At 53.5% G+C, this 25,435-nt stretch overlaps 1 protein-coding gene across 9 annotated transcripts in view; it reads left to right on the top strand.

Moving 5' to 3' along the window:
• The window catches only part of ITPR1 (inositol 1,4,5-trisphosphate receptor type 1), a 292,239-nt gene that overhangs the window by 92,718 nt on the left and 174,086 nt on the right, over window positions 1-25,435 (top strand). For all 9 annotated transcript variants that reach the window (XM_039837946.1, XM_039837937.1, XM_039837945.1 and 6 more), the window contains one exon: window positions 18,501-18,616. In XM_039837946.1, coding sequence (XP_039693880.1) covers window positions 18,501-18,616 — 116 coding nt within the window. The remainder of the gene's footprint in view (window positions 1-18,500; window positions 18,617-25,435) is intronic.

Genomic DNA, 25,435 nt, shown 5'->3' with positions numbered 1-25,435 from the left:
GCTAGGAGGTCAGTCGTGCTCCTGACGACTCTCCGATTCGGACAGCAGGGCAGTGAACGACGGGAGGTCACCCGCTGTGGGACTCTGTGACTGGTGCCGGCCGACGCCTCTCATCGGGCACATGGCAGGAGCTCCCGGCGCCTGTCCGAGGTCCACACAGCCTCGCAGGGCCCTGAGAGCTGGCGCTCGGCCTTCGGTCCTCCTCCCGGCTGAGGCACGCCCATCCCTGTCACCCCCCTTGGCGAGCAGCAAGCCACCCTTCTGTGACCTGCCTCTGCACACTTCTCTGTGTGCGTCTTATGGCATCGGATCTCCTTAGGGGGATGCGTGATTGCTTCCCCCCACCCCCACCCCCAGGTGGGCTTCAGGAAACCCTGATTTCACCAGAAGATTAAAAAATCAAGGCGGAAATGTTTTGGGAAACAATATTCCATCCACCTCTAAGCGCTCATAAATCCTGCGAGTTATATTAAAGGCTCCGTCGAATCTTGCAATAAGGAGATCGTTTTTGTCCAGACGAAGTGTGTCTAAAGCTTTGGCCCTAAATTTGGAGCTTCGGTTAGGGTGTGATCTCATGCAAGTTACTTAACCTCCCTGAGCCTCGCTTTCCTCCAAGACCGTTGTCAAGTCCACCGCGTGTTCCAGAACCTCCCGTGGCTGTGTCCAGTTCGCCTATGTCCCCTACAGCTGGCTTCCAGCACGAGGCATCGTGGTCGGGGCGTGGTCTCATCAGCCACGGGCACACGCCCGCGAGTGTTTTGCCCTGGCTGGCTGTCTTGGCGATGTCTGGCAGTGACATGTTTTCTCACTCATCCTCAGACTCTTCCCCAAGGGGCCTTTTCCTTATATCTTCGGAAATTGGGGTCTGCCGTCCACGTGCCCAGTGTGTGCTTAAGTGCGTGTTGAAGTGTGCCGAGGCCTGTTCCGTCTCCTTCCTCTGGCCTGAGGAAGCCCTTTCACGGTTGTCCCGTGTCCTCATCACTCCAAGCTTCATGCCATCGGCAGCTTCAGCATGAAAGAGAAATCTCGTTTCAGAAAGAAATCTTTTGAAACGAAGCATGCTCCGTTGGAGAAGGATGGTGACACTGTGTCCTGAGGGTGTTCTGTGCGTAAAACATCCCATTTTTACCATAACCCTCAGCCGTGGACCCTTCACCATCAGCCCGTGTCGCTGGGGGAGGAGATGGGATCTGGGGCCGAGGACGTCACCGCGGGCCCCGGAGCCGGTAGGTGTAGAGCCGGTCTTGAACCCAGAGCCTGTGTTCATCGCCCGTCTGTCCACAGTTGGAAATCAGCAACCCCTAGGCTGGTTCCTGCTCAAACTTATTTTTTTGTTGAACCTGCACGATGGTTTAAAAATTGAGTTCGTTGGTTCATCCTTCAAAAATGTAGATTTCACACAAAATTGTCAGTTTCTGACATTTTTCCTGGAATATGTGGAGGACCCAGCCACACGGGGTTAGCACCCTCAGGTGGCAGCAGTTGTCGGAAACCGAGTAGCCACTCACCCTTCCCGGTGGCCAGCGCTCACGGTGGCCGTCACCCCCTCCTGTGGCTTCCTCCTCGCTGGCTCTGGCTGGCCGCTGAGGGCAGTGGTGTGTGTGATGCCTCCTCGAGGCGTGGACACAGGGCAAGAGGCGTCAGGAATGCTGAACGTGATGATGGTTGGCCGAGGGCGGTTGGCCGATGTCCTCCCTCATGAGGCCATCACCAGTGGCGTTCTCCTCGCCGTGACCCCTGGGTCTTGGCCTCAAGCGCCCTGCCCGAGCACGGCCGCCTCCACTCGGGTTTGTGTGGGTCGGGTCGGCGTGTCAGCGCCCACGGAGGAAGAGGCGGGTGTGGCTTCGTGGTGGTGTTTTATGCAGCATACAATCAAGTCTCACCTAAAAAATGTACAGTTTGATAAGTTTCGACACGTGTACACACCTGCGAAACCATCACCGCAGTTAACGAGGATACTGCCACCCCCGGGGGTCTCATCCTGCCCCTTGGGCGTCTCCGTTCCTCACCCCCCCCCGCCCAGGACCCCCGAGCCGCTGCTTCTCTGTGCGTGAGTGCGCTTCCCCGAGTCTCGTGTTCACTGGGATCGGGCCGCGTGCACTCTTCTCTTGGGCCCTGTCGTGCAGCGGGCTGCTGCTACGATGCGTCCACCTCGGCGGCGCCGTCACCAGTCCGGCCTTCCCGCTGCCGAGCCCAGGTCTGTTGCACCCCCCAGTTCGCTTGTCCACACGAGGCCGAGTTTTGGGTATTGGGGCCCTGGTGTCTGGCTCTTCATCACGCCCCCCCGGCTCCCCCGGGGGTTAGAGCGGGCGTCCAGGCTCCCTGAGGTCGTGAGCGCGTCTGGGCTCTAAGGAGGTGCCCACCCTGGGTCTCGTGGGGATGGGCAGGCGGACCCTCCGAAGGGCCGCAGCCCGGGTCTCAGAAAGAACGCCCTCTCCGCGGACCTTCCCGTTCCGTGTTTTCGGAGGAGATTAAAGAGCCGTAATTTTTAGCTTCTACATTGAGAAGACTTTCCTGGCATTTGTCAAATATATGTGAACGTTTACGTGTCTTCTGTGTAAAACGATAGTCTGTGGGCTGTTTAGAAATTGCAATATGGCGGTTGCGGTGGGAAGGGTGGCACTCTGGGCACCTAAAGTTAACGGTCAAGGTCGCGGCATCAAGCCAGTGTCTGTGTCCGTCCCTCTAAGGCTGATTTGCTCCCCAAAGGGGGAGTTCCACAAGATAGCACTAGCCGTCACGACACAGGACTGGAGAGAGAAGAATCATGGGCTTCTCTTACTTACTTTCTTGGTCAGTGGTGCAGCTCACGAAACCACACCATAATTTCGTAGTTTTCAGAGAAATCGAGTCAGTGTTGCGAGTTGCATTTATTTCTGGAAGAGGACTCGGTCAAAGCTCACTTCGCCCAATGTGGCGTCACATTCATTGTTTGAAAGGTCATCGGCAGTGGTCTGTCTTGTGTGTCAGCAAGACCCGTTGTGAAGACCTTCCTCTCTCTCCCTGTTTGCAAAGCGGGGTTTTCAGACCTGAGTGTTACTTCACAGGCTCACACACCGGATGGTGGTTTCTACGTTACAGATGGTGGTTTTTATTCTCGTGTGCTGTTTGTTTAACTTTTGGGGAAGTTATAGTAATTTTACATTTTCCAATGTCCCTAATTATATTTGTTGTCTTCCTGGGTGAGTTTCTAGAACAATTTTTTTTGAATAAATAATTGAGAAGTTCTCTTTTTTTTTTTCCTTTTGTTGGTAGGAAGGGTCGGTGGGCATGAGTTGCCTAGCAGGAGGGGAAGGAAACTCATAATTTATAGTTCATTGATTTTTGACATGGGTTTCCAGACAATTAAAGAGGGAAAATCATCTTTTTAACAAGTGACACCTGAGACAATCGGATTTCCACACACAAGAGAATGAATTTGGATCCCTGCCTTACACCGTATAGAAAAGATAATGCAAAATAGATCAAAGATCTGAGTAGAAGGTCTGAAACTGTAAACCAGCCAGAAGAAGACAGGTGTAAATCTTAATAAGCTTGAAGTTCGTTCACAGTTTCTTGATGTGCCCCCGAAAACATAAGTGACGAAAGATAAATCGGACTTCATCAAACTTAAAGACTTGTGTGCTTCAAAGGACAGTATCAAGAAAGGGAAGAGACAGCTCAGAGGCAGGGAATATAAGAGATCAGTGTCTGGAGTATAGAAAGAGCTCTTCCAACTCCACGATAACGAAAAAAAAAAAATTAAATGTGGGCAAAGGATTTAAACAGACATTTCTCCAACGAAAAATACAAATGGCCCCAAAGCACGGAAACAGGTGGTCAGTATCATCCGTCATCAGGGAGATGCAGGAGGAAACCACGAGGCCGAGTAGAGTTTAAACGGTGGACGCTCACGAGCTTCGGCGAGGGCGTGGCGGTGTCGAGCCCGCTCGTCGCCGGGCCGCTACGTTGCGCGGCCACTCTGTGAAACGGTCCAGCAGCTGCTCGAAAACTGAGCGCAGTTACCGTGCGACCAGCAATTCCTGCTCCTGGGTCCCTCCCCCAGAGAACTGAGCACATGCCTGCGTAAAACCTGTGCACAGGTGTTCACAGCGGCAGCATTCACAACAGCTAAAAAGTGGAGGCAGCTCAAATGTTCGTCATCCGAACGTGGCGAGCAAATGGGGTGGCGTCTGGCCTCAGCCATAGAAAAGAACGAAGCCCTGACACACGCTCCCACGTGGATGGACCTCGAAAGCATGATGCTGAATGAGAGAGGCCAGACACAAAAGCCCATGTACTTTATGATTCCATTTATGTGAACTGCCCAGAACCCAGAGACAGACAGTAGATGAGTAGTTGCCAGGTGCCAGGGGAGGGAACGGTGGGGACGACGGCTGACGGGCGTAGGGCTTCCTTCGGGGGTGACGCAGACAATCTGGCATCAGCGGCGACCGTGACGCCAACTCTGAATTTTCTTTTTAAAAGCCCACGGAGTTGTGTCCGTTAAAATGTGAATGATGTTGGACGCGAATGTTATCTCAGTTAGAAAAGGGGCTACATCTAAAAACATGCAAGCTACTGGAAACAAAACTCGTGAGAATTAGACGGTAACGTATCAACTTTTTGCCTGAAAAACAAGGGAAAAAGAAGCAAAGGGAAGGAAACGAGGCACGACCTCCGGGTGCTAGTTTGCGAACGCGTCCGAGGGTGCTTTCTAGGCGGAGACACGGCCCACTCTGACGCGGGGACCCGCGGCCTCTGGACGCGGCGTTGCAGGGGAGCCAGGGCCTGTGCTGTGGCGGTCGCTGGCTGAGTCGTGGAGGCGGGAGGAGGTGCGGTAGGGAGGATGGAGTCGCGCGTCTGCCGAGGCGTCAGGACACCAAGGAGAGCACTGACAGAGGTGTCCATGGGAGCAGTCACAGCCGGACGGTTGGCGAGCCGGGCGCGGGTGGCCTCTGCTCGCAGGGGGACGGGCTGCCTGATTCTCACCGCGAAATGCTGCGTGAACGGGCCGACGCGCTGCACTGATCACAGATGAAAGCATTTCGGCCACAGCAGCATCAGTTCGCCCTGCAGAGGACGGCCGAGGGATGAAGTGCTGGGTCTTCAGTGGCCGAGGAGGGGCTGTGGTCTCTGGAAGAGGTGCTTTGTCCCCAGCAGGAGGAACGCAGGGGAGGGACCTCCGGCCATGGCAGGCTGACCTCCGAGATGCCGGCTGCAGCGCCAAGGAGGGCAGGTGGGTGCCGTGCGCCTGCAGGGGCCATGCGTGCTGTGAAAGGGACACGGCGTCCCGTAGGGAGCGTTCGGTCCCAGCTGGAATGGGACCCTGCGGAGACAGTGGACAAATGCCCGAAGGAGGAGCGTTCCCGTGTCACTCATGGGCAGCCGCATTCTCGTCATAAAAGATGAGCAGCTGCAGTAAAATTTCAACCTGATGCAGGCGCTGACCCTAAACCGGATCTTGAACTGGAGAGGGGACAGAGCTGGAAAGGACATCACTGGGTCAAGTGACAAAGTGGGAATGTGGAGCATGGATTAGATAAAAGTGTAGGGTCAGCATCAGATTTACTGGATGACCGTCTCCGGTCTCGGTCACGTTAGAGGGCTGTCTGCATGGGGGACAAGTGTCAGGGGCAGAGCGTGTGCATCTCATGCCCCGGTGGCTCAGGAAATGATTTCAGATGTACATGTCCCACGTACGAAATGTCACGTGTCATGTACGTGCTTATATGGAGCACGTGAATGCTGGAGCACGTGGGCAAACCGCGAACAGCCGATGCCTGTGGACGAAGAGGGGTCTTATGTATTATTACTCTTGCAACTTTTCTTGTTTCCAATTATTTATAAATTAAACTCTAAGAAAAAGTGTCCATGAGTAAAAGGAATCAGCTTTCAGCATCTGTCCTCTAGGCTGGGGTATGAAGCTGGCTTGATACCTCCAGCCGAGTGAGCACTTCGCAGTCCCCTTGTCCCTCCCCTCCCCCACCCCCACTTCCACCCAGGTGGGATCCGAAGTGTGAAGCAGACACCACGGGAATATAAGGCAGGAGGCGGGGAGCGGAGTCTTAGCTGGAAACAATGTTGGGAGCTCCGGTCGGTACGTGGGGCTAGGTACCTTTAACTTCTGAATCGGCAGTGTCCCGACTCAGGGAGACAGGGTCTTGCTGTCACCAGAGTCTTGCCTATTTTTTTTAAAATCCAAGGGCAGAGGAAAGAATCTTCTCTACTGAATACGTTTAAAACAGCAGTGGAAGACAGGTGTTTTCTGGTTAGAGCACCTGAGTCCCTAGTGGCCGCCATGCCCGTTGCATAGACGGAGCATAAGGGAGTCCGAGCGTGAAGGTGCTGTCCGGGGTCCCGGGGGCGGGTGTGGGGCTCTGTGTGGTAGGGTGGGGCAGGATGGGAGATGGGGGCTGGCGTCCAGGTGAGCCTAAAGCCTGATAGATGCAGAGTGCCCTAGGTGGGATGTGGCGATGGTGCCGGTCGGGGTGGTACCTGGGAATGCGGTTCCTGACAGAGCGGGCATCTGGGGAAAGGTGTAGGAGGGTGACATGTGGCATACGTTGTGTGTGAGAACTGTAAGTGGCTTGCAGCGGTCGGAGCAGGGTGCTGGTGCAGGAGCGTTTGAGAGAAATGAGGTGCATGGGCCGAAGGGAGGGAGGGCCGCCCGTCCCGGACCCGACGCCGGAGCACCTGGCGTTTTCGTTGCTAAGCGCGTTGAAATACGTGTGGTCAGGGCTGGGGCTCCCAGGCTTCTGGCAGTGACTTGAGTGCGTGAGAGCTCTGCGGTGTGGTCCCCAGGCCACCGCCTTCCACGTCGCCTGGGAGCTTGTTAGAAATGAAGAACTCAGACCCCTCCCAGACCTGCCGAATCTGCGCCTCTGAACAAAGTCCCCCAAGACTGGTCCGCCTGCGAAAGGCTGAGAAGTGCCACGTTTATAATTCATTTATTCCATAGTCGGTGTTTCTCAGAGTGTGGTTGGGGGCCATTTGCATTGGAGTCGCCTGGAGAACTTGTTAAAATGAGGATTCCTGGATCCCGATCCCCCACCCATCCATCGGCATTTTAGTAAAACCCCCCAGCCCGTGTGACAGACCCCTGGGTTTGAGCGCTGAGCTGTGGATTCCTGAAGGAGCATGTCTCGGTTGAAATCACCTGGGGAGGTGGGGGGTGCTGCTTGTTCCCTGCACCCTGTGAATTAGCGCCTCCTAGGGAGGGGCCAGAGCACCGCGTTATTTAACTGCTCCCCACATGGCTGCAAATGGAGCCGGGGCCGAGAATCACGACCTTACGGGAGTTTAGGCGGGAGAGTCGGTTTTAGGACGAGAACTCCAGCCGCCCAGTGGAACTTCAAGTACAGCAAAGAGAGGCCACTTGGGAGACATAACCCAGAAGTGTCCGGAACGCGTTTGCCCTTCTCTGTCGTCTTTATCTGTCCATTTGGTCATGTTCGGTCACTTCCGGGCTCTGGTTCTCATGGAGGATGGAAAGGAAGGTTTTGTCCCGAGGTTCTCTGGGGTCAGGGGTCGGTTTTTCCTCCGGGGGACATTTGGGACCATCTGGAGGCATTTTTGATGAGAGCTGGGAGATGGGGTGCTGCTGGCAGCCGAAGGGCAGAGGCCAGGGATGCTGCTGAGTTCCCACGATGGCCGGGACGGGCCCCACCGCACGGCCGACGCCCACCGTGGCAGGGGTGGCGTTGAGACCCTCGGGTCCAGTCACGTTTTCAGGGGAGGAGTGAGGGGAATTCCTGGAGAATCTCTTCTTTAACGAGCCACTGTCTTGAGTGTGACTGTGTCGTACCTTTCAAGTCAGCGTTCTGGGGAGAGAAGCAGCTTGACCGTTGTTCTCGAGAGAGATTGTGACTTAACGGGCGGTTTGGTGGCCGGCCGCGTTCGCTAGGACAAAGGTAACACGGAAGCGACGGCATCACAGGTCCGGAAACAAATGAAGGACACGGCTTTTCTCTTGATTAGGGTAAACACGTGCCGTCTTTGAGCGACTCCTGGTTCGTCTGTTGAGTTCCTTTTGGCTGGTTAGGGTCGGCGAGAGGGTCTCTGCGGAAGGAATGTGTTCGTTGAGCGTTTCCTGCGTGTATAAAAAGACAAACACGTCGAGGGGCTGGCCCAGCTCGTGCACAGTTGGGCCGGTCGGGGACCCCCAGGTGGCAGGGAGCACCGAGGGGCTCAGCATTGGGTCACTGTGTCCTCAGGAAAGAGGGGCGGGCGGGAGCGAGAGACACGGGCTGGCATCGTCCTTTGGTTTCGGTGCCCACTTGCCCTCTCGTGTCTCCACGCAGAAGCGGGTCAAACCCAGCTTGGCCAGTCGGCCGCGTTGCCTTGGACGCTGTGTGGACAGTGTCTTGGGTGGGGGCGGGGACAGCAGGTTGGCCATATCCGTTTTCCTGTTGGAGACCGTGGGCTGTGCCAGGAGGTCCAGCCTGCTTCCAAAGCGAGTTCGTGCTCAGACTCTCGTGCCCTGGCTTCTCGCCCCTTCCGTGTCTTCTGTCCCTCCCCCTGCCCCGCCGCTGGCTTGAGGCAGAGCTGCAGAGCGCGGCCGAGCTGCAGAGTGCGGCCGAGGAGCCCTTCTCAGCCTCCCCCACCTCCCCGCAGGCCGGGCGAGGGGCCCCTCTGCTCTAAGCACCCCGGGGCGATCCGTTGGCTTCTCTCTCCCTCTTCCCTGAGGACGCTCAGGGACCAGGTTTTACCGAAGGGTTATCTCTGGTACACAAGTGCTTAATACATGTTTGTCGAATGAAGGAGAAATCTAATTACTGCAAGACGCGTTTCCTTGGTGTGATGGAGATTCTGATGGGGTAAGTGTTTTTCCAGGAGGATCCGGGCCGACCAGCCCAGCAGCTTACGTAAGTCCGTTCAGCTCAGACGCTCCAGACCTCCTGAGCGTCCCTGTGTGGACCATGTGGCAGGTCCTCAGAAGCTCACAGCACTAGGATTTTTAGAACAGGCAGGGCCGTGCTCGGTGAGATTGCGTCTGCCCTTGACGCGGATGGTGCTGAGGGCACGGACGTCGCGGGGGAGGCTTCGCACTGGCGTGCACGGTGCGCGTGCTGGTCCACTCTGACGGGAGCTGGCCGTCCTCTCTCCGGTTTTGTGATCGTCCGTCTGTCGTGTTTTTTGACAAGTCCGGCGAGTTCCTCCTTCCCAGACCACACTGGTTCTCAGGTGGAGGGGCAAAGCGGACCAGGCCACCTTTCTGTCTTGTCTTGTCTTTCCTTCTCTTTCTCTTCTCTTCCTGTTTTTCTTTTTCTTTCTTTCTTTCACTGAGACTTAAAGAAAAAGAACCTTGTTTTGAACTTGGTTAATACTTGTTTGGTTTCTGTTAAAATGTCATGCTTGAAAATAAATATTATAGATGATTTTAAAGACTTTTATTATATGAAAAATTTAAGCCTATGCACAAGTCAAGACGATGATAGTGTCAGGAAGGTCCGTGTACCCAGCACCACCTTTAACGATGACCAGTTCACAGCAGATCTTGTTTCCGCTGTGCCTCCCACCTGCTCCCTCCCAGCCCCCACCACGCCCCCCACAGCCCCCTGCCCCCCTGAAGCAGATCATCAGACATCATAGCATTTCATTACAGATTGTATTTTTAAAGAGCAGTCTATTAATGGTATAAAGCAATTTGGATAGAACAGGGACTCAGCAGGGAAAGCCACCCTCAGTCACAGCCTTTCTGGGCATTTAGCCTTGGGCCAAGGGGTGCTCACGGCCCAATGTCCCGTCCGGCCCAGTGTCCCGTACGCAGCTGGCCATGCAAGCAGCCCGGGGCACTCGGGGGGTCAGCCATGTCATCTCCCTCTCTCGCGATGTCCCTCCTCCGTTACAAACCAGCAAACGCCCAGCCCACGCCCGGACAAAAGCAAAGCGCGCTTTCCCAGCGCTGGGCGTCAGACACCGTTTCTAACGTTTTCTGATGAAGGGAAACTTTGTTTCGTCCTCTTCCTCGCGAGAACAGCCACCGTTTCATTTTCACGGTTTTCTGCGGCGTCTCTCGCACCCACACCTTCGACGCTCGATGCGGTTTCACACACAGACACCTGCACGCCCCCCTCCCAGACTGAGGACATCACCAGCACCCCAGAAAGCGCCCCTCCCCAGGGAGCCCGCCCCTGACGAAGGCAGCTCTGTCTCGAGTCCCTCGCTCGGGATGGTTCGCGTGGGCTCACGTGTCCCGTCAGTGGATTTGTTCAGCGTGAATCGACTCCTTTTTCTTTTGCCTTGGCTTCTTTCACCCGTAATGACATCCGTGAGACCCGTCCGCGTGTGCCCGTGGAGAGGTAGTTGGTGTTCGATCGCGCAGAGCCGTCAGGTGTCGCAGGGGACACGGATGCGTCGCGGGTTGTCCGTTCGGTTCTGCCGCGGTGGCCAGTGTTTGCTCCGTGCCGCCATCTGAGTGGTTAATTTAATCTCTTAAGTCAGCCTGTGAGTTAGTGGTTGTTGCCCTTTCGTAGGCAAAGGACGAAAACTTACAGAGGCGATGATTTCCCCCAAGATCGTGTAACTAACGGGGTGGAGCCGAGGTTTAAACCTCGTCACCCAGCCCACCGGGTCAAGGGCAGCGTGTCCGTCCACACCTGGTTTCCTGTGCGTCACCTGATGGGGAGCGGATGCTTCCACATGCTCCCCTCGGTCTTCGGCCCCGCAGTCCCTTAGGAAGGACCGTTTCCTGGAGGGAGACACACGGACTCAGAGCTTCAGTGACCTGGCGAGGCCAGTGGCGGGGCCGGCCGCGAACCCGGGTCCCGGAGCCCCCGTCTCCTGCGTTTCTGGCATTCTCGGTGGTGGTGACGGGTGCCTTCGTTTATCTCCGTTGGCAGCAGAGTGCGGTGTTCATCACACTACACGTCAGCTGCGACTCTTGGTTGCCGGACACGAGCCATTGAGGAAACGGCGGGCGAGATGTCGGGGTGCTCACAGAGCCAGACCCTGAGGCGGGTGTGGTGGCACTGCCAGGCTCTTGCCTCGAACCCTGTGGAAGGGCGCCACCTCCCAGTGACCGTGGCTCCCTCGTTGACACAGGGTCCCCGTTGCCCCTGGTGCCACAAGTCACCATTAGCTGGCGCTAGGCCGTCTGTCCAGGGCAGAGGCTGGGAGGAGTGTCCCTGTCCCTGTGTGGGCCGTGCCCTGTTCAGCCTGCCCCGATGGCACTTCCGGCCCCTTCTGTCTCCCAGGGCGGGGAGACAGAGGCCTTGCGTTTCCAACTTATGTTTTACTGCCCGTCTCCAGGGTAAAGCTGATCCATAGTCAATACTCATTACAAATAGGTAGATAAAAATTTAATTGGCTGAGCTAAAGTCGATCAAAAAGAAAACGTTTGTTTACCTGTGTTTCCAGTTTATGCATGATGGTGGCCCTGCACCCAGGAAAGGCAGAGCAGCCTCGGGTGTTGTCAGCTTGGGTTTTCTTATTTTTTTAGATACTCGTTTTTAAATTGAAATATATTTGACACGCAACATTGTATAAATTTAAGGTATGCAACACGTTAACTTGATATATTTATATGTTATAATATGATTGCCATTGTAGCGATAGTTAACACCTCTGTCACGTTACATAATTATCCTTTTTTTAGCACCTGGAATAATTTCTGGTCTCCGCAAGTTTGATTACAGTGCAGTATGTTGTCTGTATTCTCTATATGGTGCATGAGCTCTCTAGGGTTTATTTACTATCTGTTGTAAATTTGTTCCCTTAAATAACATCTGTCCTGAGTTTTTGCGCAGAAAGAGCATCTGGTCGCCTAAGTAGGAAAAAATGACCTCGTCCTTCGTCTCTTAATAACAGTGTCTGTGCTTTTGTGCAGGCAGGTAATGGAAGGTTTATTCGCTGTCCCAATTGGAAAATGTCACTTAACTTTGAAGGTCCCTGCCGGGCCCGGGGAAGTGGAGCAGCAGACGCGAGAATGGCTGGCACTGGTCCCTCTCAGTGAGCTGGAGCTGATCTTCTGCTCGCAGAGGCTTTCGCCGGGAGCAGGAGTCCATTTTCCTGCTTTGCACGGCCATGCCGCATGGTCATCCACCTCGAGTGACCACTCAGTTATTCAGTGGCCTCGTCTTTGCTGAATGCCGTGGGTACGGGGTGACGTGAATGGGCCAGATAAGGCCAGGCCCTGTGGCACTTTTAGCCTAGCAAGTTCGAGCTGGGAGTCTCTGAGATACGGCTTGTTTGATATTCCTGTTTTTACTTCTTTTCAATCTTAGCTCCCTTGTTGGGGGTGGATTAATAGTCCCCTTCCCTTTGGTAATTGTATCGTCCCTTTCCTCTGAAATTTGTATTCTGTTGCCTCTTATCCTCTTTAAAAGAAAACAAGATAGGATTAATTAACACTTACACTTTACATAAGTATAGCTCCTTTTGATTTCTCCCTATATAAATCTGAATTTACATATACCGACCGAATGAAGAATTTTTAGAAAAATGATAGCCCGTCGATCGTTTCCCCTTTTGGCCACTGAGGTTGGTCCGGTTGTGTGAGACTGTGCTTGTCTGGTCGACGGCTACAACTGCAGGCCGTGGATGGGGGTGAGGGAGGGGCAGGGACGCACGCCGCAGCAGGCGGAGGCTGGGTACGCGGCGAACGCATTTCTCGCTCTGGGCTACCTCGCTTAGCTCCTGTCCTCATGCGGGGCCGCGTGGCTGGCCATCACCCATGACCTGCGAGTCGTGTGTGGCTTCCAGCCTGTGCAGTTAGGGCCAGGTGCGCCTTCTCACGGCCCTGTTCCCCAGCACGTCCTCTCACCTGTGCAAGCGCGAGACCTGAGGACCTGCGAGGTGCATCTTTGTGACGTTTGCCCAGGAGCGGAATGGCTGGATTATACGGCATAGGTTCCGTGTGTTTACTTAACATGACTCATGCCAGGGTGCTGTCCACAGTAGCTGCCCGTCTGGTTACTACCTCGCCAGCTCAGGTGGCTTTCTGTACCCCACCACCCCACCCTACCTACCTGGTTCATGGCATAAACCATTGTCACCTCATCACTCTGTGGTTGTAAAGTGACAGGTCAGTAAAAATTGACCTATGATCGAGTACAAAAGAGTCATTTATATAAGTTAAACGTTTTCACTGATACATGCACATCCTTTAAAAACTGGGCGGTGTTGAGGGGACTGCTTCCTAGATACAGAGCTTCCTTTCGGGGGGTGATGAAAATGTTTTGGAAATACAGAGAGGGGGCGGTTGTACAACATTGTGAATGTACTAAATGCCACCGAACTGCTCACTCTAGAACACTTTACTATGTCATGTGAATCTCGCCTGAACCAAAAAGGTCAAATACTGACACAGTCCGGAATGACCGCGGCGGCCCCGTCTGATGCCTCGCGCCCTCCCCCTTCCCAGCAGCAACGTTTACAACATTGTGACGTTTTCTTCTGCTGTTTACCGCCGCGTTTCTAGGTGGCGTGTCTCTCGGTGTCTGTAGATTAATCTGTTTTCAGTTCATGCCTCGACTCCCTGCTGTTACAGGTGAGCTCAGCTCTCTGGCACATTCCCGTTTCTCCTCCCATTAGAGTGATCTCCCCCCCACCACCTTTTATTGATTTATTTTTTTGGGCCGAAGTCATTTTCGGTCTTAGACTTCTATGACTCTGTAAACATTTCTCACCGTCGAGCTGAAGACACACGGCTCTCCTTATGCCGCTCCCCCGGAGTTGGGGGTGATCCCGCTGTTCCTGTTCGCTCGGCTCCTTTGTCGCATTTCCTGAGCCCTCTTCCTCCTCCTCCGGAAGCCGCGGTGTGTCTCCCTGCGGTGGACAGAGCGTGATCCGCCACTCCCGGTCCTCACGGCCGCCCTCAGCCCCTGGAGCCCCTTGTCCCTGCTCCAGGTTGGGCAGCGACGTGCCCTGCAGTAGCGACGTGCCCTGCGGTGGCATCGTGGCTTCCCGAGCCGGCTCAGTTTCTGCGGGGCCGGTCCCCTTGCTTCTCACTGGTGCTCCCTCTGCAGACACAGGGTCCCCTTCCCGCCATCTGTGCGGCCCCACCCTCCAGCCTCTTCCCAGCTTCATTACTGCAGCTTGGGGAGACGGGGTTGGGTTTTGCAGAAGAATGGAATTGGGTTTTTTGCTTCACATTTTCCTTGTGCTGGTTTTTTTTTGGGGGGGAGGGTGTTGCAGGAGAAGGAAGAGGAAAGGTCTTTATTCTGCGTGATGAAAACTTTGAATCAAGTTCAAGCTTTTGTCAGCCGCCATTAACATATTCTCTAGATCTGGCTGGCTCTCCCCGTGGCAGATGGAAGTGACATTGTGTTTGCGATACCGACTCCCTCCACTTTCTTCTCTCTGGCACCCCCATCCTTCCCCTGTCTCCCCCTCACCTCCTGAAATAACTGCTCTGCAGTGTCGAGCTACTGGTTGACGGGCGGCCCACCCAGCAGCTCGCTGGGATGTGTCACAGGCCCCAGGAGCAAAGCGCAGCTCGGACGAAGTTCTCCGTTTCCGCTCCTGTCCCCCAAGTCGCCCCTCCCAGCCTCCCCTTTCCCAGCGGGCGTCACAAAAGAAAGGCCCGTTGGGGACACAAGCCAGACCTTTGCTGGCTCCGCGTCACTCTCGTGGGGCGAGTCCCGCTCACGTCTCAGCCCCGCCCCCAGCTCGCGCCCTTGCCCGCGCCCCTCCGCCCACGCTGCCCGCTGTTTTCAGCCTTGTCGAGATTCTCTTCCCACTCGGACCCTGTGCACTCGCTGTTCCCTCGGCCTGGGAGGCTTTGCCTCCAGGTGTCTGGCAGGCTGGTCCCTCCTCACCCTCTGCTCCCCCTGGTGCCGTGGTTCCTGGCGGGGCCTGTCTTGGGGACCCCGTGCGAGCGCCCCACCCTGCACCAGCCACGTGGTGTCAGCACGGGGTTCTCGCCTCCAGAGTACTTCTCACTCGCCGTACGTGAACTTGGCCTTCGGGCTAGTTTTTCGCTGTCACTAGGATTCTACGGAAAAACTTGTGCACCTGGTTCACCATTCTGTTTCCAGCACCCAGTGCTGTCCCCAGTGCACAGTAGGCACTTTGATAAATAGTAATTAAATACATGACTAGGCTCCTGGGACTTGGAGCTGGAAGTGGCTCCAGAGGACACGCTGAGTCACTTATGGAGCCCTGGGATCATAGCACGTTTGGATGATGACCGTCGTTAGGCAGAGCGTGCGGAGGGACGGAGGGACGGAGGGACGGAGGGCTGGAGGGCCGGAGGGCCGGAGGGCTCTGCCCCCAGGGGCCTCGCACTCTAGCCTCCCCTGTCTGGGGCTGGAGCTCGGTGCGGGCACACTGGGCGCACTGGGCTTTCGGCCGTGGTCCCTCCCGGCATGTGGCCTTTACTCCCTGGCTGAGCCCGGGCGTGGCTCCCTCTGAGGTCAGCCGCCTCACTTTCTCCCTCCCCGGGGGACCCACCGTGGGGGGCTCCTGGTGCCTCTGTCTCCTCTCACCTGTGCACGGTGCTCGCTGCGTAGTCAGCGTGTTACCGAGCACTGGAGCGAACGTTCTCTCTGCAGCCACGTCCTGGCGAGCCGCTGGAAACGTCGAAGGTCGCCCACGGCCGTTCCGTCTCGGGTCCTGCCCACAGAGCCCCTTAGCACTTAACCTGCCCCCTCTCTGCGGCTGGCTTCCAGGCTGGCCCAGGGTGGCATCTGCTAAAACGTAGGAATATTCCAAAGTAATTTTTTGGAAGCTTAGCTTGGCTTATTCTTCAAAGGCCTGAAATAACTCTTGTCACATAAGATGTTCTTTGTGGCATTTCTTTGGAGTGAGATCAACCCGCAGCGTGTGTACGTGCACACGTATACACACACACAGAGCACACTCCCTTCCCCCAGGCAGGTGTTATGTATGTTCTCTTTCTGGACTTCCTGTATTCGTGTGCTCCTGGGCGTAGCACGAGGTAAGGATCCAGTGGAACCGTGACTTGGCCCTGCCATGCTGTCCAGATAGCAAGGGTGATATGGAGCTGCTGAGTCGCAGAATTTCAGAAGGTGACTTTACCATCGCATTTGAATGGCTTAATTTAATTTTTCGCTTTGAGTCGGTTGCTAGGCAACGGGGAAGACAGGCAGCATCGGCGAGGCTAATTCGGTTCCAGTTTGAGTGTGTTCGTGCCTCTCGTCTGTTTACACAGACGCTTCGCCGTGAGTGTGTGGGGTCCGACCCGTGCTCTGCGGGCCCGTGGAAGGTGGAGCGAGGCTTCAGTTGGGCTGACGGTGCTCGAACCCCTGGGCGAACGTCCCGCTGCCCGAAGCGCGGGGCCCGATTGTGGCTGGTTCGTTTGCTCGGCGGGCGTGTGGCTCGGCCGGACCACGAGCCGCTGTTGAGCGTCTTTTCCATGGTGTCTGGCCTGACCGTGCTCCACGCGAGCTCCAATCCAGCGAGGTTCTGGAATGCGTGCCCTCTAGCTGTGATCACAGAAAGGGCGTTGGAGGAAGAAAGTAGACCGTTTTAATGTCTCGTTATCGACGAAATCTGAAATTATTAGTCCCACCTGGTCCGTAAAGTGAGCCCTGTGTCAGATATTAACACGGCGACTTAAACATATTGAATGCTGGGTCAGAGTCATGTGATTAGTGACAGGGTCTCCTTCACCCAGACCAGATGCCACCCTCTGCCCCGTGTCATCGCGAGGACACTCAGCGCTGGCCAGGAGTCCCGTGGTGGTGTGTGACTGTTCGTGGGGTGATGAAGAGTTCACATCGGTCAACACTGGGGGGAACCTTGTCTCTCAGTGATGACGTTAGCTCCCCACTGCCATGGTCGGCGACGTGACCTGTGGTTTTCGTAAGAGGTGGGCAGAGCAGGCCTGCCCTTCCCTGCTGTCCTCTGTTCTCCAGAGACTGAGGCTGCGCCTCGTGTGCGCTCATCAAGACGGATGTCGCTGGTTTTGCGTTTACCTTAGGGCCGCTTGCGACGAGGTGGATGTTTAGTGAAGAAGGATGTCATAGATGGGGAAGGCGCCTTTTAGTCCACAGTGAAGCAGGTCTTTACTGTTTTCCTGAGCAAGGTTGAGTGTTTGTGCAGTACTGTGCCTGGTAAAAATGTATCCCTGGCTAGAAGCAAGGGCATCTGATTCAGAGGAATGGCCTCAGCCTCGTGTCTGCGAGCTCCATAGCAGGTGAAACTATATCACTCGGAGACAGTTATGTGGCTAAGACAGTAACTAGATGTTTGCTCATTCAAGGTTTTTTAAGGGAATCTTTTAATGAACGCATAAAAATAAGCGTCCGGTTAGCAGATGAACTTTCCTTAAAGCTCGTTCTGATCTATTTTCAGAGTATAATTTTTTCAATCTGGCTGTTCATTCCAAGTTTATTAATTTTACTCTCTGGACATTTACCATTTGAAAACCTAATATGTCAAAATGTAAACATTTCACCACTATATCCCAATATCAATTTTTTAGTAGTAGTTTTCTGGGGCAGTTTTTCTAAAGTTTTTTCATGTCATATCCCTATTAAAAAATTTGACAAATATACCCCTAAACTATGTATGTATGCGTGTCTGTGTGTGAGCGTGTATGTATTTAAAAGTTACATACGTGTGTCAGTACACTAACATGATCAACATTATAAAAGCAAGCAGGAAAAGAGATGTTAATGAAACAGATTAAGATTAAAAATAATGCACTGTCTTGTCATTCACGATGATCATATTATCATTAATACCTTAAGGCACACAGGAGCTTTGGGATAAATTTCATCATTGGGGACAATATTTTAAGTGGCTTTCTTTACTGTTTCTAACATCTGGGTGACTTTTTCCAGATCCGATTAGATCGTCGTTATTCTTACCTTACAGTGCTGACGGGGAATTTACGAGAAGGGTCAGGTCGATGCTGCCGCCTTCTTGTTTCCTGGCTTTGCGTTACCCCTACCTTTGATGTTTGGATTTCTCTGCAGTAATCTTTTGAGGCCACTAGTCCGCTTTGCAAGGGGCAGTTCTCCGTAGGACAGGGTGGACAGTCACGAGAGCCCAGGCGTACCTGAAGGGTAGGATGTCACGATGCGCTGAGACTCGGGGACGAGGGCCTGGCTGTCTCAGGGCGAGTCCAGACGTTTTCTTCCTGCTCCTGGAGCGTGGTCCTGTGTACCACCCTCAGACCTCCACCCTAGGAGGTCCACCCGACTTCTGTGGTGGTTTTTCAGTGCGATTGGATTTCCATAGGAAGATGCTCGTGTGTATCGTTGCACAGCCGCCGTGTTTGTCCCCACATCTGTCCATCAGAAAGGCAGGGAGACGGCTGTGGGCAGCAGTAAGGACCCTGCGTTTGGACTCTGAGTCCCAGCCCTGCCACTAACCGGTGCAGTGGGTGACAGTGGACTTACTTTCTAGAAGTGCCGTCATCTGCAACCTCACACTGCGGTGGTGAGTGAGGACGAACGGTCAAAGGGTAGGTTGGCACAGGACCTTGTGCCTTGTCATTTACAGTCACCCGTGATGGGTAACGCCCTGTGTGGGTCACAGCGGAACGTTTCTCCTGGGTTTTGTGTGTGTCCTTCCTCAGCAACATGCTCTGTCGTCTTCACTCCTAGACTGCCTCTTCAAGCTGTGTCCCATGAACCGCTACTCTGCCCAGAAGCAGTTCTGGAAAGCAGCTAAGCCGGGGGCCAACAGCACGACAGATGCGGTGCTGCTCAACAAACTGCACGTGAGTACCGCTCGTGGGCAGCCACCGGCGCGCGTCCGGGTGTGCTGGGTGTGCTGGGTGTGCTGGGTGGGGGGCCCGTGCCGAGGGCTCGCGGGCGGCCATCGGCGTACGTCCAGGTGTGCTGGGTGGGGGGCCCGTGCCGAGGGCTCGCGGGCGGCCACCGGCGTGCATCCGGGAGTGCTGGGTGGGGACGATCCGTTCTGCAGCCCTCCTGCTCTGGGCGCCAGCTCCCTTATGTCCTTTAATGAAGGATGAAAGGGAGCTGTCCCCAAGGAGAGGCGGGTCATAGTCAGCACTCAGGAGCTCCAGGCGCGGTGAAGAGACCTGGTTCCTCCCCTCAGTGAGCTCATTGTCCGGTGTGAGGACACAAGAGCCGTCACTCCCATTGCACTTGAAACACAGTGCGGACTCCGCGCCCGCCGAGCGCAGCTTTCCCCACTGGGGATTCTGAGCTGCGCTCACCCCACACCAGCCGCGCTGGCTTTACCGCATTTCATCTCATTTTTTGAGCACCGCAAAAAACTGCAGAACGTTCGAACAGTCTTCTCCTGGCTCCTCGTAAGCCAAGACTGTCGCCTCCTTTGTGTCTCTGGTCAAGTGCCATCTCAGCGAGGCCTTTCCCGACCGCCTTATCCACACGACGGTCTGCCTCTTCCATCACAGGCCGTTTACCGCTTCCTCAGCACTGAGCACAGCCTGCCCTTGTGTTAGGATGACAGCTCCGTCAGGTGAGGGGCAGTGTCTGTCTTGTTCCCCACTGTATCCCAATGCCATTTAATAGTGTCTGGCACATAGTAGGGGCTCAGAAAATACTTGCTGAGTGAGCACTGTGCTAGGCGACGTGGCCACCGTCAGTTTCTTAACCTTTTGGGAGCTTGGTGGCCAAGCTCCCAAAAGGTTAAGAGCACCTGGAAGGGACACACAAATCCATCTGTGTGAGTAAGAGTGGGCGATATGGTGGTCAGGGAGGGCTTCCTGGAGGAAGAAGACGTGCCGAGTAAGCCTGGAGGAGGAGGCATCTGTGGGAGTCAGGATAAGGGAAGAAGAAACAATGGAAACAAAGAGGCTGCTTTGACGACGTCAGGAATCGCTTCATTATTTTAATGGTTTCGGGGCAGACGCTCTCGAGCTCAGCAAGCCCAGTGCTGCCTCGTAATAGCAACTGCTACTCAGCTGCACAAACAGGAAATAACATTCACAAATAATGAAACCTCTCGAGACACCACAGTTGAGAAAACGACTTATCAAGGAGAAATAGAAGTAATACATTCTATAGCTGTGTTCTTGGCTAAGTTGCCGCTCAGGCGTGAGCACCGTGGAGGGCACAGGAACCGCGCGTGCTGGGACCTGTTTGTACCAGCCCTGCAGACGGGGCCGCGAAGGCTGTGACTGATGCAGAGTTATGGAACAGGGGACCCAAAAGCCTGTTTTCCATGACACGTTTCTCCAGAAGGGTCAGCAGTACACCGGTTGTTAAGCAGCATGTGCACTTTCGGAAAACGTGTCAGTAGCAGTGTGAGCTGCACCCGCAAGACCGTGCTGTGTGTTGCTGTGTCACGGGGGGCGAGGGCTTCGGCTCGGAACCCGTGGAGCTTCTCAGCCCACGCGCGTGTCCAAGCGGACAGGAGACGTACGGGGCAGCGGTGCTCCGTCCTCGATCAGGGTGTCGGCCATCTCTGGCTCCTGTCCCCTGCGAATCAACAGTGCCTCCTCCTCCGCCGGTCACTGTGACGATTGGAATCGCCCTGAAGTCTGTGCTGGGAGCCTGCGAATGTAGCGGAGTGGCCAGTGCAGGCTGCTCCGGCCTGCGGGGCTCCTGGTGATGGGGAGCGGGGGCGGGGCTCTGTAGCGCCTGTGCCTGCGAGGCCACCTTGGTGGCAGGAGCCTTCCGTAGTCCTGCCTTTCCTTTTCTGGCCTGAAAATCTTTCTGTTCGAGGAGATCTTATTAGAGCATCTCAAACCCTTCCTCCCGCTATGTTTTTACAGCAGGGGTTGTTCATTCAGATTCCTCTCGGCCAAGCGGGAAGCCAGCAGGAATAAAGGGGACTCGGCGGGCCGGGCTGCTGCGTGGGATGTGCCGACATGGCCCGGAAGGGGCCGTTCCAGCCCCCGCCGCTGGTGCGTGGGCAGGTGGGCCACAGACTGCTGCCAGGAGAAGCCGAAAATCCACGCTGACGTCTAGCACCTCAGTTTTTTAATTGAATCAAAACTTAAAACACACAGTGGACAGCAGCGCAGGAATGGCTCGGGTCGGGTGGCGTTCCTTCGCCGCCCGATTGCCAGCGGCCGCGTGCGTTACGTTTCATCCGCTGTTCTCATCGCTCCTTCCACGAGCGAGCCGTGACGAAGCTGCACGGTCGAAAGAGGCGGCCCTAAAGGTGTCCAAGAACTTCGAACTCCTGATCAAAAAAATTAAAAGGCAGCTCTCTTTTTTTTTTTTTACGCAGTTTGTGATTTAAAAAATATTCTTGTTTTCGGGCAGTCCCTTATTCTGATGTAGATGGCCAGAGCGACTTTCGGGTCTTGGGTATTGCATCTCTGTGATTCTGATTTTCCTGTTCATTTGGACCTTTTTCCTCTAGTGTCTGAAAGTTATCGACATGCTTTAATGCCGTCATTAAAATGTGGTATTTCAGGCAGCCGCTTGCCTTGGGGGCAGATGGCCAGTCCCCAGTGGGTTTTCATTTTTATTTTTGTCAATTCCTGTGCAGGACCCCAGTCAAAGGTCAGATTATTTTAAATTAATGCCATTTAAGGAATTCGTCGTCTAGACCACTTGACTTCCTCTTGACTAGGATGTGTGACATATAAACGCTGCTCTGAAGGAGAGTGCCATCTAGTGGCTGGTTACTGCGTGCGTCTGTTCCCTCTGCTAGAGTGAGTCTCTGCTGCCTTCCGAAGCCTGGGTCCGGCATTGCTTGGTTTCAGAAGCTTCACCTCGGTATCCCGTGTGATTTAGAGCTCGTCGACCTTAGGTGAATAACCTTTCCCCATCGTTCCAGTGACCTTTCTGTAGCAATTTAATAGTGGCTTCTCTGTTTCCGAAATACGGTAACAGGTGACTAGGACGGGGGTGGCCTCGATGTTGCTTAGGGAGCACGGTGACACCTGTGACGAGTAGCGGTCGCGACCACAGCGCAGAGCGCGATTTTCTCCGTAGAAATTAAAAAACAGCCCTCCAGCCACTGTGCAAGGGGAAGAGTGGACAGATATACACGTCCTGTGACTTTAATCAGCCGGCCCCTGTGGTGGGGGGCAGTGTGCAAGAGCCTGACAGTTTTTACCATTCTGAAAAACATGTATCATGGCCTTGTACACGTGACCAATTATCTCCTTAGGAGAATCTCCTAGAAATGGGATTGCTACGTCAAAGTTACACCCACCGAAAACGTCTTGGCGGCTGCTGCCAGATCACCTTCGAGGAAATCATACTGGTCGGCGGTCTTAGAGTGTGAGCCTCTCAGTGCTTATGGGGCTTCACACTCCACATCCTGTCCTTTTCAGGGGTGGACGCAGCTTCGATCGGTGGGCCCAGGTATACGTCAGACCTTATTCCCTTTTTGTCTACCTTTAGTCTCACCCGTTAAACCTGAAAATCAGGATGGACATTTCTGTCTAACGGCCGGATTGGACAGTGCCGTATGTCAGTTATATCTCAATGAAACTGGGGATAAAAACCCAAATTTGGTTTTTCTGGAGGGAGTTATCTAAGGATTGATGTGTGAACTCAAATGAACGTACATATAGTGTTTGCACTAATAGAAGGTGAGATGATTTGGATAGTTTTCTCCTTAAACAAAGAGAGCTCGTGGGAAAAGTGAATTCTTAGAATGATTTGTAAGCTCAGTGCATTGAACGGTCATTCAGAAGTTATGTGGAGGCTTGGTCATTATTGAACCTTGTGACAGTTTCAGATATGGTGTTTGATATTAGAAATTCGTGGAGATTTTTCCTCCAATTTTGTTGTATTTTCTGTTCTAATTTTACTTCTTCTATGTTTTTGGACAAATGCTGCTAGGTTTACTTAGTCTTCTATACAGAGTATATGGCTTCTCCATAACTAATTTGGCTTTTTTTTAGATACTGTTACAGAGTTGCCACTTTTATACTTAGTCTAAGCTAAGGTAGGAACTTAATGTTTTAGATTAACTTTACTTACACTCAGGCCACTGGCAATTCTCCAGAGTAAGAGGAAGGTCCGCGGGACTTTTCTCCCCGAAACAAGGGCCCCGATGTCATTTAAGTGTGAGAAACGCTACTTCATGATTCCTTGCAGTGAATTCTTTCAGTGTGATGTTTTGAGCACAGAAAAAAATTTTACTGGTGTGTTGGAAAACATTGTTTTATTTTGCTGAATCTATTGATTTTTACCCCCCTTCTACATGGTTTTCCTGGAATTTCTATGTTAGCCGAGAACTGCTCAGCAGAACAGATGGCTGTCTACAAAGTATCGCCCTTTCTTCTGCTGGATTTCAGTCCGAGGCCTTGACTGGAGCACTACTGCAGGGTGCTGGAGAGAGGGGTCTCTGGACGGGGCGAGGCACAGGCTTGGAAACGGGCGGAGATGGGAGGCAGGTAAGGGCGGGTGTTTATGGAGAGGGGACCGTGCCTGGATGCTGGGGATTGCCAAGGTCCACCCTGGTGTTACTTCTGGATGTGTCTTGAGCCCAGTGGACTTCACTGTTTTGTAGCTGAGAGTCACAGACTAGTAAGTGATTCCACAAGAGAGCGGGAGCCTCCCGCCAGGGGCGGATGCGGCAGACTCGTGGTGGCCTCCTCCAGCGCACCCTCCGCCTCCTGCCGCGTGGCTTCTTTGTGGCTTAGGATTGCGTCCCGAGCTCATTTTCTCCGATGGTCTGCCTTCCTAACAATACCTCTATTCCAGGCAGAGGTAGAGCAGATGCTGAATTTGAAGGAGCTGAAAGTGTCTTCACCCAGCCACTTTAGTCCAGCTTTTTAACTTTTCGTCCTGAGAGCATTTCTTCGTTTGAGAGACTCGCGTATAATAATGGTTCAACTTTACTGAATGCTTCTCGTACGTCCGGCATGTGTTTTCTCTGATCTTTGCAATAGCCCTAAGAGGTTGCACTTCCCCATTTTGTGGTTGAGAACACTGAGTGAGGCTTGAGGTTCAGCGACCCGGCCACGCTGAAAAAGCCAGCCTGTGGCGGAGCCGGGAGCAAGTCCGGAAGGGTCCTGAGCGACTGCAGACACGTGACCTGGGAAGGAGGCCCGCTGACCCACACCTAGTAGCATCTCGCCTCAAGGATGAGCACGCGGGAAGCTGTTCCGAAGCACAAGCGGTCATCAGGCTTTTGTGGCCCATCGGATCAGAGCTGCGCGTCTTCTCTGCTGTTCTGTTTCTGCTCCAGTGGGGAGCCGGGGCCCGGGATGAAGCCAGCACCCCGCGAGCCTCGTGACCACAAGCTGCCAGTGCTTTCAGAGTCGCATGGGGAGACGGACGAAGAATGGCCGCTCAGCTCGAAAACCCATATCCGAAAAGAGATGTGCACACCGATGTTCACAGCAGCATCATTCACGGTGGCCAGGGCATGGAAGCAACCAGAGTGCCCTGTGATAGATGATTGAATAAGAAGCCGTGGTCCATATATATGATAGAATGTGACTCAGTCACGAGGAGAGATGAAATCCTGCCATTTGCGACAACGTGGATGGACCTTGAGATAATCCTGCTGAGCGAAATAAGCCAGACAGAAAAAGTTAAAAATCCCATGATACCGCTTATCTGTGGGATATAAACCTAGAAGCAGCAAATGAACAGGACAAACAGGACTCATGGACATGGACAGTGGACTAGGGTAGAGGGCAGGGGAGGCAAACGGGGTAAAGGGGGGTCAAATATGCGGTGACAGGAAGAAATCTAACTATGGGAGGTGAGCACACTGCAAATATATATATGCCTCACTGTTCAAGTGTACAACTGAAACTTATTGGATTTTGTTAACCAGTGTCACCATAAAAAAATTAATTAAAAATTGTTTTAAAATTTAAAAAAGAAAAATGGTTGTTCAGGTTGGCGGCCCTGGTAGGCTATGCAGCTTCATCATTTTCCCAACCTGCCACATTGGTCATCATAATACTTCCCATTCTCATTTGCAACTGTGTGAATCTGGAGTTAACCTACATGTGAGTTTAAGGATGGTCTCCGCTACTTAATAGGTGTGTGACTTAAAAAAAGACATTATTCGGCAAAATTTCAAATATACACAGAAAGAGAGAAGATATTATAACAAACCCCCTCTGTCCCCATCATCCCACCACCTATGCAGCATTGACCAAACTTTTTCATCTGAGTCTGTTGCTTTTTAAAATTGAGATAATCTTCCATTCAAGGGAGTACTGTGAAAATTAAATAAATGATAATTCCCATCCGGCAGTGATAATACCTCATTGCCACAGCGACGGGGCCCTGCGCCCGTGATTCCCACAGGGATCAGGTACTGTTTTCATCTCCGTTTTACAAAAGAGGAAATTGGGGCTCACTCCTGCTCAGCAACACATTTCAGGTTGCAAAACCAGGCACCACCCAAAACCAGCCTTTCGATTCAGTTTCATGTGAACTCCAAAGCTTTTTTTTCCTTTTTTTTTCAAAGCTTTTAAAAAAAGGACTTTCATAAATCTGAAAAGGATTATGCAAATTCCCTTTCACCCCTACCCTATTTTCTTTAAAATACGCAAGCTTTTGAGGTAAGCTAAGCTGACGCCAAAATGCTCAGGAATTCCTTAAAGGAAAAAAAAAAACAAGCCTTTTCAAAAAAGCCAGAAAGGCCAAGAAAGCGACAGACGAGTGGCTCGGAT

The sequence above is a fragment of the Pteropus medius genome, unplaced genomic scaffold (genome assembly GCF_902729225.1).
Source record: "Pteropus medius unplaced genomic scaffold, Ma_sr-lr_union100, whole genome shotgun sequence".
NCBI lineage: Eukaryota > Metazoa > Chordata > Mammalia > Chiroptera > Pteropodidae > Pteropus > Pteropus medius.
Note: the sequence above shows the minus strand (reverse complement) of the source record. Positions and strands in the feature narration are given on the sequence as shown.